This window comes from Aquarana catesbeiana, linkage group LG05, assembly GCF_042186555.1.
Source record: "Aquarana catesbeiana isolate 2022-GZ linkage group LG05, ASM4218655v1, whole genome shotgun sequence".
Lineage (NCBI taxonomy): Eukaryota > Metazoa > Chordata > Amphibia > Anura > Ranidae > Aquarana > Aquarana catesbeiana.
Genome location: NC_133328.1, coordinates 371708200 through 371726304, shown reverse-complemented (window position 1 = coordinate 371726304; position 18105 = coordinate 371708200). Strand labels below are relative to the sequence as shown.

At 38.9% G+C, this 18105-nt stretch overlaps 1 protein-coding gene across 1 annotated transcript in view; it reads left to right on the top strand.

Annotated features, from left to right (window-relative positions):
- IRF4 (interferon regulatory factor 4) overlaps window positions 1-16906 on the top strand; it is a 44063-nt gene extending 27157 nt beyond the window's left edge. Inside the window, exons 5-9 of the mRNA XM_073630965.1 lie at window positions 564-705; window positions 3497-3604; window positions 6651-7004; window positions 7972-8084; window positions 9397-16906. Coding sequence (XP_073487066.1) covers window positions 564-705; window positions 3497-3604; window positions 6651-7004; window positions 7972-8084; window positions 9397-9540 — 861 coding nt within the window. The 3' untranslated portion in view covers window positions 9541-16906. The remainder of the gene's footprint in view (window positions 1-563; window positions 706-3496; window positions 3605-6650; window positions 7005-7971; window positions 8085-9396) is intronic.
- The last annotated feature ends 1199 nt before the right edge of the window (window positions 16907-18105 follow it).

Sequence of the window (18105 nt, the reverse complement as noted above, 5' to 3'; positions counted from 1 at the left end):
CAGCTCAGATGCAGGGAATACCTGATCTGTGAAATACCTCTCCTGGAAATCTGCTGCTTCTGATTTCCTCCAGTGCTGGTCACATGAACAAAATCCTAGGCCTTTGGCCATATGATCTCTACTAAAGGAAAGGATCGCTCACCCCAAGCTCTGCTATTGTTTGGGTCCTGATGCATAAGGGCAAGTGAGAACGGACAGCATGGTGATATTGTGGGGTTGATTTACTAAAACTGGAGCGTGCAAAATCTGGTGCAGCTGTGCATGTTAGCCAATCAGCTTCTAACTTCAGCTTGTTCAATTAGGCTTTGACAAAACAAAAAACAAAAAACTTGGAAGCTGATTGATTTCCATGCAAAGCTGCACCTGATTTTGCGCTCTCCAGTTTTAGTAAATTAACCCCACCGCATACATTGCCCAGAGGGCAGATTTTATATATATATATATATATATATATATATATATATATATATACACTGTTATTTATAGCAGTCATAATAAACAGTTTTGTTTTCTCATGTGATCTCAGCATAGAATAATAGAAGCTGCATCTTCCTCTTTGACAGGTGCCACACTTTATGATGTCTCACGAACGGAGCTGGAGGGACTATGCACCAGAACAACCACATCCTGATCTTCCTTACCAATGTGCAAGTGTCCCTTTTACAGCACGCAGTCACCTATGGCAAAGCACTTCCTGTGATAACAGTATGTACCTTGCTTTAACTTCTTTCTTCTTTGCTCGTGTTGATCAGAGAAAGGTAACTGAAGCAAAACAGCCTGTTAGTTACAGTTCACTTGACATTACTGTTTTCTTTAGTGTAGTTCATTTTTTATTTTTTTAAATGTAAGTAACCTGCAAGATTTTGTTTGGGTTGCGGCACCAAAAAAATAAGTAAAATATATTTCTAATAGATTTAGAAGAAATGCAAATCACTATAATACCTGGTCCGAAAACATATATATGTATATAGGTTAGGTCTCAATAAATTGTATGTAGTTACTGTTCTGCAACGTCACTGTAGTCAGGCAGCAGCAAATGCCACATTTGCCTGAATTCATTATCCACCAGTGGAGACTCTTATGGCCAAACTGTTAGCGTTGAATGGGCTATCAACTGACTTCTCACGCTGCATATGGAGGCCTTAACAGTGCCAGTAAAGCTTGCCAAAAATCCCCAAATTCTGTTGTATGGGTAAAGCAAAAAACATTCTCCCGTCAGCTCCTCCAACTGACAAAGCTGATGATCAGTGTGACTTCTAGCCAGTGCTGTCACATAGACTGTGGGGTGCATCTAGGCATCTGAAAAAAAACTGCTTTAAAAAATTCAGATTTGTAGCAAATATGGCAGGGTAAAATGGTTTCTGAAACAGGAGGACACGGAACTTTGAGGAACCATCTTCCTTCATGTAGTGTCCACTTTTCTGTGTCATCATTAGTTACAACATAAGGTCTTCTGTAATATGGTACAATCTACAATAGTATGATAAAACAACAGCACAGTATTAAATATCTAAAGTCAATCCCATCAGATGATTTCCCCACTCAAAAGTTTAGATTTTTCCTCACTTTCAGTCTTGGTAACAATGGTCACAAAGGCAAATAGTGAGGGTAAATATCCTCAGTACAGACAACAACAAACAAAAAAACATGAAAAGGGGCTCTAATACTTTTTTACTCTATCCAGAACACTTTAGATACACTTTAATGACCTCAATATAACATTTTAGAAAACAATGTTTTTTATGTTCTCAAAAGTGGAACCAGATGAAAAAACTGTGTTAAAATAAGATGACACTTTATATGAATTCACTAGAGTTTATAAGAGGAATCAATTAACTGAATAAAATAGAAACTTAACTGGAAATCAGTAGATGTGGTTGGCTGATGGACAGTTATCACTTTCTTTGCCAGAGGCCGTGTTAAAATGTTAACGGTAAAAAAAAAAAAAAAAGCAACAAAAAGTCTAAATACTGTATACAGTGGAACCTTGGATTACGAGCATAATCCATTCCAGGAAAATGCTTGCACTCGCATATCAAAGCGCATTTCCCCATAGAAGTCAATGGAAACGAAGATAATTTGTTCTGCATTGGCTTCTTTTGCATGCAATACCACATGTGGCCAGAGGTGGGGGGGTGCCAGAGAGCCTTGGAAATACTCGGGGACAGCTCGGCTGAACTCGGAAACCCTTGGAAAGGCTCAGTATTTCCAAGTGGTTCTGAGTATTTCCAAACGGCTTTGAACGGCTCCGAACTGTTCCGAGTGTCACCGGCGCCCCTGCACCTCTGGCCAAATGCGGTACTGCACAACACATTAGCTTGAATTCTGCTTGTTTTGCAAGACAACACTCGCAGACAGAGTCAGGATTTTTTAAAAAAGTTGCTTGTCTTTCAAAACGCTCGTTAACCGCGTTACTCATTAACCAAGGTTCCACTGTATAAAATGTGTTTTTGTGTTATATATATATATATATATATATATATATATATATTAATTAATATATTTATTAATTAAAAAATGTTTATGAAAGAAAATGCATTTTAAAGTGTTACTAAACACCACAACAGTGAAATCAGTCTGTATATGCAGTAAAACATGCTTATTATACTCACTATGGAACCTAAGGAGTTAATCCTCTGCATTGTGTAAAAAGGCTGTTTGATCCTGTCTCCTCTGATCCTCTCCTCCTATACACTGTCCCCAATATATTTCCTGATAATACAGAGCCAGAGGACAGGCTGCACATGCTCAGTTTGGTGTGTATTGCTAGATAGTTCTTTTTTTTGCTTGGGAGGATGCATGTGATCAGCACAGGGCCAGATAGAGGGTCAGGGGTCCTGCATCCCGATAGGACAGTTAGTGCAGAATGAAAACTCGTCCTACAAGCTTTAACCAGACACTCATAGAAGTCACAAGACTGCTATATACTGCTGATGAGAACAGGTATTTAGCAGTTTGCATTTACTAAAATAATTGCATTTGCATGTTCTGTGTACTGTGGGAGACTACATATATGGAATGCAGGGTCCTGGGTTTAGAAATACCTTAACCTCCCTGGCGGTATTCCCGAGTCTGGCTCGGGGTGAGATTTCAGTACCAAAAGCGGTAACCCCAGGATCGCATTGCAGGATCCATGTAGAGGTTATTTACCTTGTCCCCTGGATCCTGCAATGTCTCCCCGCTGTGATCTGCGAGCCGCTGTTTCTCGCTCAATTCACAGTGCCGAGCTCCATTCCCTGAGAGCATTGCAAAGCACAGGGACGGAGTTCGGCATCAAATTCAAAAAGTAAAAAACATAGTATAGATACAGTATACTGTAATCTTACAGATTACCACAGAACACATCCCATCATGTAAATGATGTGCACATTAGTCTAAGCACTATGCTATGTGCATTGGTTTCTGTTTTTTCATTTTTTTCTGTACTTATGGGCAATGTTGAACATAAAAGTGAAATACTTTGTGAACATTGTCAAAATTTTTTTTTTAAAAATAGGCTATCAAGTTACGGGATCTTTTTATGCATGTCCGCCAACAGAGTCACAAACTCCAGGACTTCCAATAGAACCAAGTATACGGACAGGAGAGGCTCTTGCTTTACCAGGTGAGTAGCTCAGTCTAGGTGTAATAATCTGTTCTAATCATTTCTATTTGCCTTGACAAAAAAGCTGGAATAAAGAGACTGATGTTTTGTTATTTTTGTTTTTATCTATAAGGAAGTGACCCAAAGTCAGTGTTGAATGTATTTACAAAGTATATAGCCACATGGCAAAAACAAATAAGGCTTGATTCTAAAGCTAACACTGCAGAATAAAGATCTTTATGTAAAAAAAAATGAACAATTATTTTTATCTTTATCTATATCTTTACCCAAAAAGCCCTATAATCTATACACAGTTAATATTCTTTCCCTGCTTTTCTCTATAAATACGTTTGTCTTTAGGAACAATCAAAGCTACAATGTACAGCAAATGATACTTTGGCTGTTCCATCTTATTTGTCTCCACATCGCTCTTACATTATGGGCCTGAGTGCCTAGTCCTGCCGCCTGAAATGTGGGCATCTAAACGTGGACTTGTTTTATGGTTTTGGGCATGCTCCAAGATTAAACATTTTTGGCACTCTGTAGTACATTATGCTACCACATAGTGAGATATTTAGCTTTAACCCCTAAATGGGCAGTTTTGGCCTATTCAACCCCCCCCAGATAATAAAATTTCAAAAGGGCTTTAAGCAATTCCTTTTTGTCTTATTTCTCATAGCACGGAGAGCCATTCTACATAAGTTGGTATACCTGGAACCCCCCACTATTTCTTTGTTTCTGGACAAATTATCTTATGTTTTCCACATTAAATGAGTAAAGGCCTCTTTAAGTACGGAATCACAGATTCAAAAATTCTTTTGATATTTGGGAGTCTTTCATTCAAAACCTGCCTGTGGACAGCCAAATAATTTGGCCTAATCTCAGGCTATTCTATTAATTTTGATAAATCTAAGGCACCCTTTTATTTGGTGTAGAAAAAGCACAGTGGCTAAGTGGTTAGCACTTCCACCTAGCAGCACTAGGGTCATTGATTCAAATCCCAACCACGAGGCTACCTGCACAGAGTTTGCATGTTCTCCCTTTGTTGGCGTGGGTTTCTTCCAGGTACTCTGTTATCCTCCCACACTCAAAAGACATACTGGTAGGTTAGTTGGTTCCTGTCTAAATTGGCCCTACTATTTGTATGCATGAATGTGATTTAGTTACCTTAGATTGTAAGCTCCTTGACAGCAGTGACTGATTTGAATGTATGATATATATGTAAAGCACTACATAAATTGACGGTGCTATATAAGTACATGTAATAAATAAATCTCTTACCTTGGGGTAGCTTTACCCAAAAACCCCTCTATAACCTATACAAAGTTAATATTCTTTCCCTGCTATACTCTATAAAAGCATCCCTCATGACCTGAACCCACTTAAATATTTCCTATATGAGCAGAATAATAAAAAATGGTAGCTTTTCCTAAATGTTTTTATGTCATACAGATCCTCACTCTATTCCCTAAACATTCTGATCTTAAATCTGTTTATAATATGTTTTGAGAGTTTATCTGGGGCAGTAGGAAAGCAACCATAGGTTTACGTACCTTCCAACAACCTTCCAATAAAGAAGCCTTAACTTTACCAACCTAGGACCATATAACTAGGCATCCCTAACTAGATACATAAGGGATTGGATTTATAGAACCTTGCTGTATATGGACCGAACCTGGTCAAAACATGATCCTTTGTAATAACTTATGATATGTTCTCCATATACATAAAGAACTCCTGTCTATAGGGGTGTCAACAAATCCCCTCTTGTACTCAATGTGGTTGGCATAGCATAAAATTTGCATGTGCTGTCTGCTAAAAGGCCATGTATCTCTTCTTCTTCCCTTATGGAACTCGGACCTCCTGAAGTTCTTCAGACTCCCTCTCATGCTATAAAATTCCTGGTAGATGTTGACAACCAGGAACTACTTCCTACTAATACAGCTCTAGGGAAGTTCCTATGCCTATTTAGTAACGAATTTATTTTTCTATGAATAAAATCTTTCATAATCTCTATCATTAAAAAATTTTCTCTGAAAGACTGGAAAACTCCTTGGATACGCTCCTAGGATACCCTAACCCAAGTTAAAAAGCAATCTCTATATGTTTTTTTTTTTCAGCAGCCAATGGACTACACCACTTCAACAGCTGGCCTTAACAAATGGATCAAAAATTTCCCCCAGCCTCAAGTTAATGTTCTTCAGAAATCCTTACGTTTGTCTTGGGGAATGATTAAAGCTACAATGTACAGCAAAATTATGCTTTGGCTGTTCCATCATTCTTATGTTTCTCCACATTGCTCTTACCTTTTGGGCCTGAGCCCCTTTTTCTGCTGCCTAAAATGTGGGCATCTAAACATGGACTTGTTTTATGGTTTTGAGCATGCTCCAAGATTAAACATTTTTGGCACTCTGTAGTACATTATACTACCACATATCTAGTGAGCGATTTACCTTTAACCCCTAAATGGGAAATTTTGGCCTATTCAACCACCACCCCCCAGGTAAAAACATTTCAAAGGGCTGTAAGCAATTCCTCATTGTCGTATCTCTCATAGCACTGAAAGTTGATAGACCCCACTATTTCTTTGTTTCTGGAAATGTAATGTTTTCCACATGAAATGGGTGAAGGCCTCTTTAAGTAAGGAATCACAGGTTCAAAAATTCTTTGATATTTGGGAGTCTTTCATTCAAAACCTGCCTGTGGACACCCAACAATCCATAGCTCAAAGTTTCCAAAATATCCAATGGTACCAAACTAGACTGTTGACCAACGACCCACCAATTGACACTCCACCTTCCATTTAAATCAAACCATATTTCCTAATCCAATGACCGAGGCCTTTTCCATTTCCCTTTATTTGCTAATTGCAAGACCGACCGCCATCCATCCAGATGCTTATCAGTTTTTATCTGTAAGTTGGCCATACTTTTTTAAGACTATGATACAATAAGGTTTTTCAGTTATTATAAGAAACAAATGCAACCACTAAGCAGCTACATCTCTATTGTATACTGTAAAATGCCTGTGTTTTACAAGCTAATGTACTGTATATTTTCTTGCTTAGACTGCCGCCTTCATATCAGCTTATATTACCGTGACACCCTGGTTGGTGAGCGAATTACAGCAAACCCAGAAGGCTGTAGAATTGCACATGGACAGTGCTATGAAACAAGTCGCTTGGATCAAGTCCTATTCCCTTACCCTGAAGACAATGGCCTGCGGAAAAACATTGAGAAGCTTTTGAGTCATTTGGAGCGTGGTGTCATTCTGTGGATGGCCCATGATGGAATGTATGCCAAGAGACTGTGCCAGAGCAGAATATACTGGGAGGGCCCTTTGTCCATGTACAGTGATCGGCCCAATAAGCTAGAACGGGACTTGCCCTGCAAACTATTTGATACGCAACAGTTTATAACAGGTATTTTAAAATCTTTAAAATGTGTAGAAATATATAGCTTTTGTAAAGAGAGGCTTGTCACATGGCATAATTAAAAGCCGCACTATATAATGCCATACCGTCCAACATTAGGGAGATAACACATTCAGTATGTTTGAATGCAACTTTGGGCTTTAGTTTCAACTGCATTACAACTGCAGTTGGGATAAATGGTTTTATTTCTTTTGTCCATGCATTGCCAGGATTTCGGAACACAAAAAAAGTTATAAAATCTTTGCAGAGTATATGAGCCCTAAGGGTAATACGGTTTTGGAGAATATTATGTGGACACATGTTGAGAGGTTTTTGGCTTTTTGTTACCACTATAGAAGTTAGAGTGAAACAATATTGGACAATAGTCTTGCTTCAGATTTCCTCATCAACACTGAGAAAAACAAACATGCCAGGAGCACTCCTTGTACTTTCCTTAGGCCAATGATTGTACTTCAATGCATGCTGTAGTTGTTTTAATCCCTTTGACAGCTTGTAGAATTAGCATGAATCAAACAAATCTCCCTATGACACTACCTTAATAGGGAAATTCTGCAGCTATTGTCTTTCTCTAAAGCATAAGGCGGAGTTGTCAATTTATGAATTTAATAAAAATTGTTGGTCTGCTGCACTTAGATGGTGCTTCTGTCTTTCTGCTTGCATCCTGTTTCTAGAGTTCACCTCTAGCTCTTGGAAGGCAGCCATAAGTTTGAAGCAGACCTTAAGAGTGTTTCCCTTGCATTCCACATTGGACTTTAATTGCATTTTAATTAGACTTTTAGCTGTTTTGTACAAAGACATAGCCCTATGGTCTTAACCCTTTAAGCGCCATAAATACCCTTTCACTCTAGTCTTTCTTTAAAGCAATAACTTTACTCTTATCTGGTATACAAATAACTGATGCTGTTTTAAATTATTGGCACATATTTTATTTATTAACATGTTATACTTTCACCAGAACTCCAGGCGTTTGCTCACCATGGTCGTCCAGTTCCAAGATTTCAAATTGTTCTGTGTTTTGGAGAAGAATTTCCAGACGCACAAAGAGGAAGGAAATTAATTACGGCTCATGTGAGTACTCTTGTGGTTTTCTTTACCTCTTGGTGCTGTTTGTCACATTTTCCTTTTTGACATATATAAATATTAAGCTAGAAACCATGTTTTTAGTATTTTTGGTACTATTATTGTCATGTTGCCCTTGATCATGGAATTGACATGGCTTCAGTTTAGCTGCTGTACCTTTTCTTAGCTCCTCAGTTTGGCAACAACAATGAAATATGAGAAACAATGGGATTGATTTATTTAAGGTAAATAGGCTGTTCACTTTGCAAGTGAATTTTCCCCAGAGCTTGACAAATGTGGTGAAATTCCACTTTGCAAAGAAAACCCAATCACATGCAAAGAAAAAAAAAATTTTTGCTTGCCCATAATTGGATTATGGATGTGAGCAAAGCTTCAGCCGCATTCACTAAGCGGGGGGGGGCGGGAAATATTAATTTGCCTTTAGTAAATCAAATCCAATGTGTTGCTCCAGGTCAGCCCACAGCTTGCCCTCTGTCACCAGATGCTCATCCAGCTCACTTGTTGACAGCCAACTATGCAAGAAAATGATATGACTACACTGACCTCTTTCTTTACTCACAAAAAGAGGACACACAAGATGAATGGGGAACTCTGTCATGTTTCACGCTCATAGGCACTTTATCATAGAGTACATGATTACATGGTTAAGTGCCTGTGAGCCTAATAGGGCGTACACACGGTCGGACTTTGTTTGGACATTCCGACAACAAAATCCTAGGATTTTTTCCGACGTATGTTGGCTCAAACTTGTCTTGCATACACACGGTCACACAAAGTTGTCGGAAAATCCGATCATTCTGAACGCAGTGACGTAAAACACGTACGTCGGGACTATAAACGGGGCAGTGGCCAATAGCTTTCATCTCTTTATTTATTCTGAGCATGCGTGGCACTTTGTCCGTCGGATTTGTGTACACACGATCGGAATTTCCGACAACGGATTTTGTTGTCGGAAAATTTTATCTCCTGCTCTCCAACTTTGTGTGTCGGAAAATCCGATGGAAAATGTCCGATGGAGCCCACACATGGTCGGAATTTCCGACAACACGCTCTGATCGGACATTTTCCATCGGAAAATCCGACCGTGTGTACGGGGCATTACATGTGCAGGGTTCTCCTTTCACCCTTGTGTACATTTTTTATGAAAGAATAAAGAAGAATTTGCTAATAGCTGTTGTACAATCATAATTTTCTTTTATTAAGCAATCTTAATATATGTAAAATATGGACATATTACTATATTCGCAGTACACTTCATTTGTTTTACTCTATGACCATAGTGTTATACTTTGTTTTCTAGGTTGAGCCAGTAGTTGCAAGACAACTCATTAGCTTTACTGAACAAAATGGAGGACATTTCATGAGAGGATATGAGTATTCAGATCTTATTAGCAGCTCGGAAGACTATCACCGGCCAATTCGCCATGTCCCTCTCCCAGAATGAAGGCCTATATTTAACATTGTGTATGTCCAATGCCCTCATCAACTAAACTGACAAGCCTCATGTGAATGCTATCATTGTTGAACTGCAATAACAGATGTAATAAGTAATAGACATATGGGAGCTTTAACTTAATTCTTTCTGGGGAATGTACTTATAAAAGAAACATGCTACATCACCTAGAGTACCTGAGATCACAGATCAGTATTTTAAATACATATTTTTGTTATGAAATGTTAAATTGGGGTAAACTGAACAATAACTATCAGGATATAACCTGTTTCATGACTTATCAAAAATGGTCTTAGTGATGGATTTGTTCCTATGTGTCCTCTGTGCTGTGACCACACTGTGAGCACCTCCTTTTTTTTGTTGGAAATTTTGAAAATGCTAGTTCTCTGGCTGTCATGATGATCCAGTGGCTAAAAACATTCTGATTTGCTGACCTGGAACAAATATGCAGATTAGGAGCACTGACTTTACTTAGATTTTTCTGATCTAAATTCAAGGTATTTATGCCAAAGACAGGCAGTCAACTAGCAGTTTTGGAGGTCAGAAATGGCTTCTTCTATATTTCTCTCAGTACAGGTTTTCATAAAATCAGATGCAACCACCACCTGATGAAAGCACTGCACTAAAGTAACCATATAACCTTTAAATGATAAATCTAAAAACGACACCTAGGATATCCTGTTGTTGTCCTCATCTTTCTTTGCCATTGCTTATAAGCTGCAATGTTTATCACGTAAAACATTGTATTTTCTAACCTCAATAATATAGTACAATTTAGAGATTACTTTTTTTATAGTGTGTTAATATTATGGTAGTGTGTTATATATGTATTGTCAATTACGTTTCAGTAATGGGTCAGTGCTACAAGCACTTCTAAAATTGTATACCTGTTATACTGTATGTTTAAGTACCATCAAGTTATGTTAGTTGGCTAGAATTCTTCTTTAACCTAGTTAGTAGAGTGACAAATCAACTGCAGCAAATATAGATTGTAGTTTTATTGAGAACACTCCTTGTATCCCTATAGCATTGGCTTAAGCCCAACCACACAAAATAAAACCCAGGAGCATAACTATAAATCACAAGGACCCATAGCAACATTTTGATTGGGCTACCTGAAAACCTAGCTTGGTGGTAGCCATCACTTTGCACTGGTGTTCATTGTAATACACTGCATCTCGAATAATGGCACTTCCCGCTACTTCTGGTTGCTGATAAATAGCTTTGCTTACATTGGCAGTCAGTATAAAACTTCCCTTTTATTACAAAGGGCTCAGCACCGTAAAATCCCTTTTAGTGCATTGGTGGCCATTGAAATGTGTTACCTGCTATAGACTGATGGTCAGTGCAAATGCTCTTGTTATGCTTTGTTAGACATTGCAATCACAGCCACGTTGGCTGTGTTTACCATTGGTAGCTAGTGCAAACACTTACTTGGCATACACTTTAAGAGGTTGGGAAGCACTGTTGGAGGTTGGACAGCCAGGGTTCTCAGGGGACACTGGGGGAGGTTGGGGTGTGCAATGGGAGCTAAAGTGCACTGTGCAAATTTGGAGTGTGCTATGGGGGTTGGAGGGCACTGTGGGGGGTCAGGGATAAGTAGCTGGCTGGAGGTGCTTGAGGGGTTGGGGGCTCAGTGGGTGTTGCATGCAGCAATTATTTTACTCCCCATGCCTTCCCCCCATTAATTCAAGCCTTATTAGTATGGGCATCCACTGTAAAGGGAAGCTTCTTCCTCTCCCCTGTCATGTGTATGGTCACATGACCAGGGAGAGGAAAGACCAAACTTCACTGCCCAGTGGGTGCCTGTACTGATGGTAGGCCTACTACTATTCTGCATAGCATTGATCTAAAGTGTCCCCTTTTGATGTCTAATAAAGCAGTGCCAGGTGCTGGAAAACACAGTAATCTAGCACAGGGTTTCTCAACCAGGGTTTCATGGAACCTTGGGGTTCCTCCAGAGGTTGCTAGGGGTTCCTTGAGCAATGAGAAATTTCTGCCTCTCAAGTAAGCTACCATTGATCTTTTTAGCTATCTGTAGGGGATATTCGTCCCAATGGCCACAAGTGTTAGGAGCATTCTTCCTACTGTCCATCACACTAATGTATTATGGGTTGTAGATCTAGTCATTTTTAGCAGGGGTTCCCTGAGACTGGAACTGTATTTTAAGGGTTCCTCTGTGTTGAAAAGGTTGAGAAAGTCTGATCTAGCACGTGGTGCCCAATGCCACTCTGCAGCCCTGGATGCAGTACAAGGACACTGTAGAATGTCCAATCAGGCCCCCCACCTCCCTAGGCCCCATAGTAGCCTCATAGGCTGCTACGGTGGTGGTCACGCCACTGAAAAAAACATTTAATATCTGGCTATTTGGATTACCTAAATTTCACAATGTATTGCAGTTTATATTAACAAGGTTTGGGCATGGTCTATTATTTTTTGAATACTGTAAGAATAATGTATGTTCCCTATCTTTACAGGTACTTATTTGTTTAGAATTCAATGAATGCTTTAAAAGTTAAAGGTTGTCCACTTACATTTCTCTTTAGTATCAATCACTGAACTCATTACTTTGAGGTGAAGACACAAAACAGGCAGATAATTAAAAACAGATTTAGGTTTGAGTGGTTTTCCTATTTAGTGGAATGATTTTACATATTAATAACAATTGATCAATAAAACAGCCTTCCTTGAAGGTTCTAGCCTCAAATTTCACAACAACATTATGGCCTCTTATATCTACTGCTATTTTTGGATGTTCATAGCAGTTATATATTTTTTACATGGCCTACTTTTCTATTCTCCATTTATTAATTTTAGGAAAGTTAAGTAGGAAATTTAGATTATAGAGAAAGACATCTTTGTCCATGGAGTCTTTTAGAGATAAAGTTGAGAAGTGGATGATTAAACTTATCAGTATCTACTGATATATCAGTTAGGCATAATTTGGGGTCATTTTAGAAGTCAATCTGGATACTTTATTGAATGTAATGTTTTCTGACTCCTCTTAGCTGGTGTTGGAAATATCTGCTTCAGCTCTAGAAAATATGCATCTCAAAGATGTAGTCTTTTGAGGTATAATATCTCTTTATGTAAAAAAAAAAACAGTGAAAAACATGCTCTTAGCTGTGTAATAGTATTTTTTTATGCAATATATGTTAAGGGTTTCTTTTACAACTGCTTTTATTTGCTATAGTAAATAATGGTGAATGTTTAATCATGGCACCATCAAGAACCATAAAAATAATTTTGAAGAACCATTTAGTAGTATGCTATGCAGCCACAAATTCCATGTTCTGTCTTGCTTCATTCACAAAGGCACACTTTAGTTAATTGCATACAAAAATGTTTGATATCTGTGTCTTTTATTCAACAGCAAAGTTCTGATATATGCATTTATATATGGTGCAATTTCAATTAGGCATGCAGCAGTTTCTAACCATCAAATGGACCATTCACACGGGAGGCAGGCTTTCTGACCCCTCTGTAAAGTGATCTTTCAGAGGTGGTTTAGAATTGGTTTACAGGCATTTAGACATACTGCTACCTCTTGAATGCTGTTTTTTATTTATTTTTTTATTCCAAAAATTTAAGTCTGGCTAAAATTTTAAAGCAGCACTGTTGTTACAAAAAAAGCCTAAACAAGCTGCCTGAAAAAGAAGAGGTATGAAATTTAAGTCTCCAGTAGGCACTATCTTGGATCTTTCAAAGAATCTTCAGCATCTGACACTTACAAGCATGTTGGATTCCTGGTCTTCCTCTGCACAATGCACTTCTATCTGCCATCCATACATCACTACAGAACTACTGACGTAGGGACAGCAGATGGGAACACAACACATAGTGGTAGACCTGGCATCTGACACTCCCAGAATGTGTTGGATGCTGATGATTCTTCAGTGATCAGAGCTTGTGAAGGCAGAAAAGAGTCACTGCTCACTGGACAGGTAAGTATTATACCACTTCTGTTGAAGGCTGCTTTTTTTAAAAGCTAAGGGAATTTGCAAACAAAGTCTTCTAAAAGTTTCCTTGCCTTTTTTTGACAGCCCCCCCCCCAAAACCAACACTGAGTTCATCTAACCCACCTTCACTCATTACAGCTTCATACTTACCTAGTTCTTGCAATGGGTACAGCCATGTCCCTTCTTGATGTCTACCACCAGTCAGCCAGTCATCCCCTTCCTGCTGCCTTCACGATAAAACCCCTTAGACGTCTATGTGGCTGAGAGACAGCTCAGTTGAGTGCCCCCATTCATGTCTGTGGAGTTCCCCTGTACATGCATGGACATCAGGAAAAAGAAACCCATTGTAATTATAGGGCAGCATAGTGGCTTAGTGGTTAGTACTTATGCCTTGCAGCACTAGGGTCCTTGGTTTGAATCCCAAGGACAATACCTGCATGGAGTTTACATGTTCTCCCTGTGCTGGCATGGGTTTCCTCCTACACTCTAAAGACATGCTGGTAGTTTAATTTGTTCCCATCAAAATCACCCCTAGTATGCATATGTGAAAAAGGGACCTCAGATTGTAAGCTCTTTAAGGGCAGGTGAATTTACAATCTGTAAGAGCCCTTTCACACTGCAGTTTTCAGGCATTTTAGCGCTAGAAATAGCACCTGAGAACTGCCTCCAATGCCACCCCAGTGTGAAAGCCCGAGTGTTTTCACACTGGGGCGGTGTGCTTGCGGGACATTAGAAAAAGTCCTGCAAGCAGCATCTTTGGGGTGGTTGGGGAGCGCTGTATACATTGCTCTCAAACACCCCTGCCCATTGCAATGAATAGGCAGCACTTCAGAAGCGCTGTAACACAGGCGTTTTTAACCCCTTCTTTGGTGTTAAAGCGCCCCGCTAGTCTCCTAAAAGCGCCACTAAAACAGCGGTAAAGCGCTAAAATGAGCGATGCTTTACCGCTAACGCATGGGTGGCCACAGTGGAAAAAGGGTCTTAATCTCTGCATACATTCTCAGCCCTATAAAAATACCTGTAATAAATACATACATAATTGTGAAGAGGGAGGGTAGATTAGATGAGCTCAGGAGAAGGGAGAGGGCAAAAAGAGTAAGAAAAGTTTCATAAAAATGTTTTTAATTGTTTGTTAGTGTAGCAACAGCGTTGTTTTAGGTAAAAGCAATGCCTGTGAATGGCCATATATGCATCAAATGAAGAGCCTCCCATCTATACGTGACTGCACTCTTGTGCTATGCACATTTACAGACCAGAACCTAATAGAGGAACATGTGACTGACATCATTCATAAGACCACAGAGTTGAAGTCACTCACAGAAAGGTACAGGGTTTTGTAGTGACAACGTAAATTACTAGGCTGAACATTTAGATATGACTGTGAAAGAAAGTACTGGCATTCTCAAGGCTGCCTTTATTGTGTGCAGCAGAAAAAGCATGTCACTGTATGTCAGCCTTAGGATAAAGTCTAACATACTACTGCAATAAACTGTTCCTATTGAATTAGCCATTATGACTTTCTCGACCACAACTTCTCCTTTGAAAACCTCAAAGTACTCTTGGCCCATAAATACAGCAATGTCTTGGATCGTGTAAACAACAATTTGTCCATGGGCCATGTTCAAAAACAGCTCTATGCAAATATCAAAGCCCACTTTTTTGGCCAGCTATGCATTTCTTGAGGAGTAATTTAAAGGTACCTTAATACTGGACTCCATGTAGATAAAAGGTCCACATTTTTGCAGCTCTCTAATCATTAATATATCATTACATTTTTTTTTAAATGGAAGCAGTGTAAGTAGCTGCATTCTTGCAGTTCCCATGCAGCAGAGCTCAGGCTAAATTACTAAAACTGTGGCAGGTAAAGTAGTTCGCATAAATGTATATTTACTGTGTATTGGATGGTTTGGCTATATTTTTGCTTTAAATAGAAATTTACTTTGGCAGGAATCCTGCATAATATATTATATTTGCTAAACAAGTTATATTTCTTAAAGACCAACTTCACCTAAAACCGATATTTCAGTGCTGTATATTTGCTTGCAAGTTATACTGAATTCGTTTTTTTGTTTTTTTTTATAATGCTCAGTGACTGCAGCTGTAAGATGTCCCCACCAGAATTTTCAGGTCCTGTAGGGTGACACAGTTTTAGCTTTTGGATGGAATATTTATTTCGGGGGAGTTGGTTTTTAATAATAAAAAAAAAGTTGTTTGACCTCATTTACTTAATTTTTATGCTGCTATCAAAAATAAAAGGGGATTCTGAGAGAAAAAAAAAACAAAGTCTGAGATCAAGGTCAGTGGGGTTGATTTACTAGAGGCTGTTCACATAGCAAGGTTTATATTCACTTTGTATAGTGTATGTTCACATGGTTTAATATATAAGGTGAAGATGTGTTCACTTTAAATGGTCAATTATATGCCATTCAAAGTGAACACATAAAATAAAATGGGATATTTGCCTTCACACGACTGGATGAATGATGTAAACAGTGCTTTACAATATTTTCTAAGCCAAGTGAACACTGCAACATGAAAATGAATACAGTATACATTTTTATTTTAACAGTCTTTGTTCTATTGTTAAATCAGCTCCATTGAATGATTTAATATGAGATTAGAGGACAACAGCAAACAATTTTTTAAAAAAACAAGTCAGTTTAGTAATGTTCTCTTGAAGACATGAAAAAAAATTGTAGGGTTATTACATGAAATCTGTCATAGTAAATTGCTACATGTCAGGAGGAAAGTGGAAATCTGGCTTGCAGTGGGCATGCCAGGTGTGTAACCCTATAGGTGGACAAAGGAGGGACGTGAATGTTTTTTCAGAATGTAATAACTAATATGTTCACCTTAAGTCTGTACAGTAGACAGGAGGCAGGGCAGTGGTACAAAGTCCACACAACAGTTTGCAGGATCTGGAAAGTTTTATCACTTTTATTATGCTAAGGTATGTAGCCATACAACACAGCACAAGTGGATGAATGGATTGTAAAGGCTTTACCTCTCTTATACATGCATTTTAAATGTGTGCTAAGTTGGCCTTTAAATGTATGAAATAGCTGTACCTAACATATTCTAAAGATTGTGTACCATCCAACTTACAAGACCACTTAAATATGTTGTAATACTGACAGACAAACCAGTATGGCTAAATTCTTCAAACTGATCAATAAACTGTTTAGGATTCGAAACCTGAAAGTGAAGCTGACTTAGTTCTATAATTGTACGAATTGTTTCTACTAATTCGGTCTATGCTCGCTATGCCTTGTGAATGTGTATTTCTCAGAATTAAAAACTGTGATGTATTCGAAGCCAACTACTTTTTTTAAATTAATTGTTCTGCACCAAAATAGTTTGTTGCACTGTATATTGATGATTTAGTACAGAAATAAAAATAGTTTTGGAAAAAAAAAAAGCGTACAGAAAGTGATGTTCATGCCTTTGTTCCTTTTTTTTTCTGTAGTACACAATTATGCAATGGGGTGGATTTACTAAAGGCAAATAGACTGTATTTTGCAAGTGCAGTTGCACTCATTTTTTCTGTAGTAAATGTAAATGTGGTAAAGCTTCACCTTGTAAGGAATATATCAGGTGCAAGGAAAATTTAAAAAAAGTATTTTTGCATGCGCATTATTGAATGATGGAAATCAGAGCTTTACCACATTTACTAAGCTCTGGGCAAGACGAGTGTAAGTGCACTTGGGTAGTGCACAGTCTATTTGCCTGTAGTAACTGCACAGTATGGAGTATATAAAAAAAAGCAAAAAAACCTCATACCAGGAGCTGGGCTGGGACTGGAAGGGAGAGAGCAGCTGGCTCAGTCTCCCAGCGGCGCAGCTGAGAGGCTGAGCCAGCTGCAGGTCCAGGCATCTGGGTGGATCCCAACTGTACAGTCAGGATCTTTCCCCAGCATGGACCGGCTGAGTGAGAAAACGAATCATAGAAGCGCAGAACGAACTGCACTCTTGTGATCCATAGGAGAAGTAGGGACAAAAAGCTTTGGCCATACTTCTCCTTTAATAGAATATTTAAATGAATTGTTTCGGAAAACTCTGACACTACATGGTTTTTAGCAGATAAATAATGATCTGTCAGGTTAAATATGAAACAAAGTTTAACTGTGTGTTGCCAGCCTGATAATTGTTACGGCAGGATGGAATGAAGCCGTCCAGAGCACATTGTGCAACAGTGCACGTGCAACTGTGCAGGCCTCCTCTGACCACTGGCAGTGGCATCTAGGCTCCTTTTGCACTGTCGATTACAGGCCATCCCTCAGACCACAATCCAGGCTCCAGCACTGTGTGTGCTGCATTTATTTAAACATTTTACAGGCCTACTCTATTCAGACCACCGTTGTCCAGAGAGCACTGTGCACTGCAGCATACAGGCTTCCAGTTCCTCCCCACCGTTCGTCTGACGTCTATCCACAACTCCAAACAGAAATGTCGGCTTCTGTGACTGTCACTGGTAGAAATAGAAGATCTATGGATCTATTTTACATTTAATGGTAAGGACAACAAGACTCCTTGCAAACCATGTGGAGAGACACTCTCTGGTAAAAATACAACAAACTTGAAGCATCATTTGCGGACAA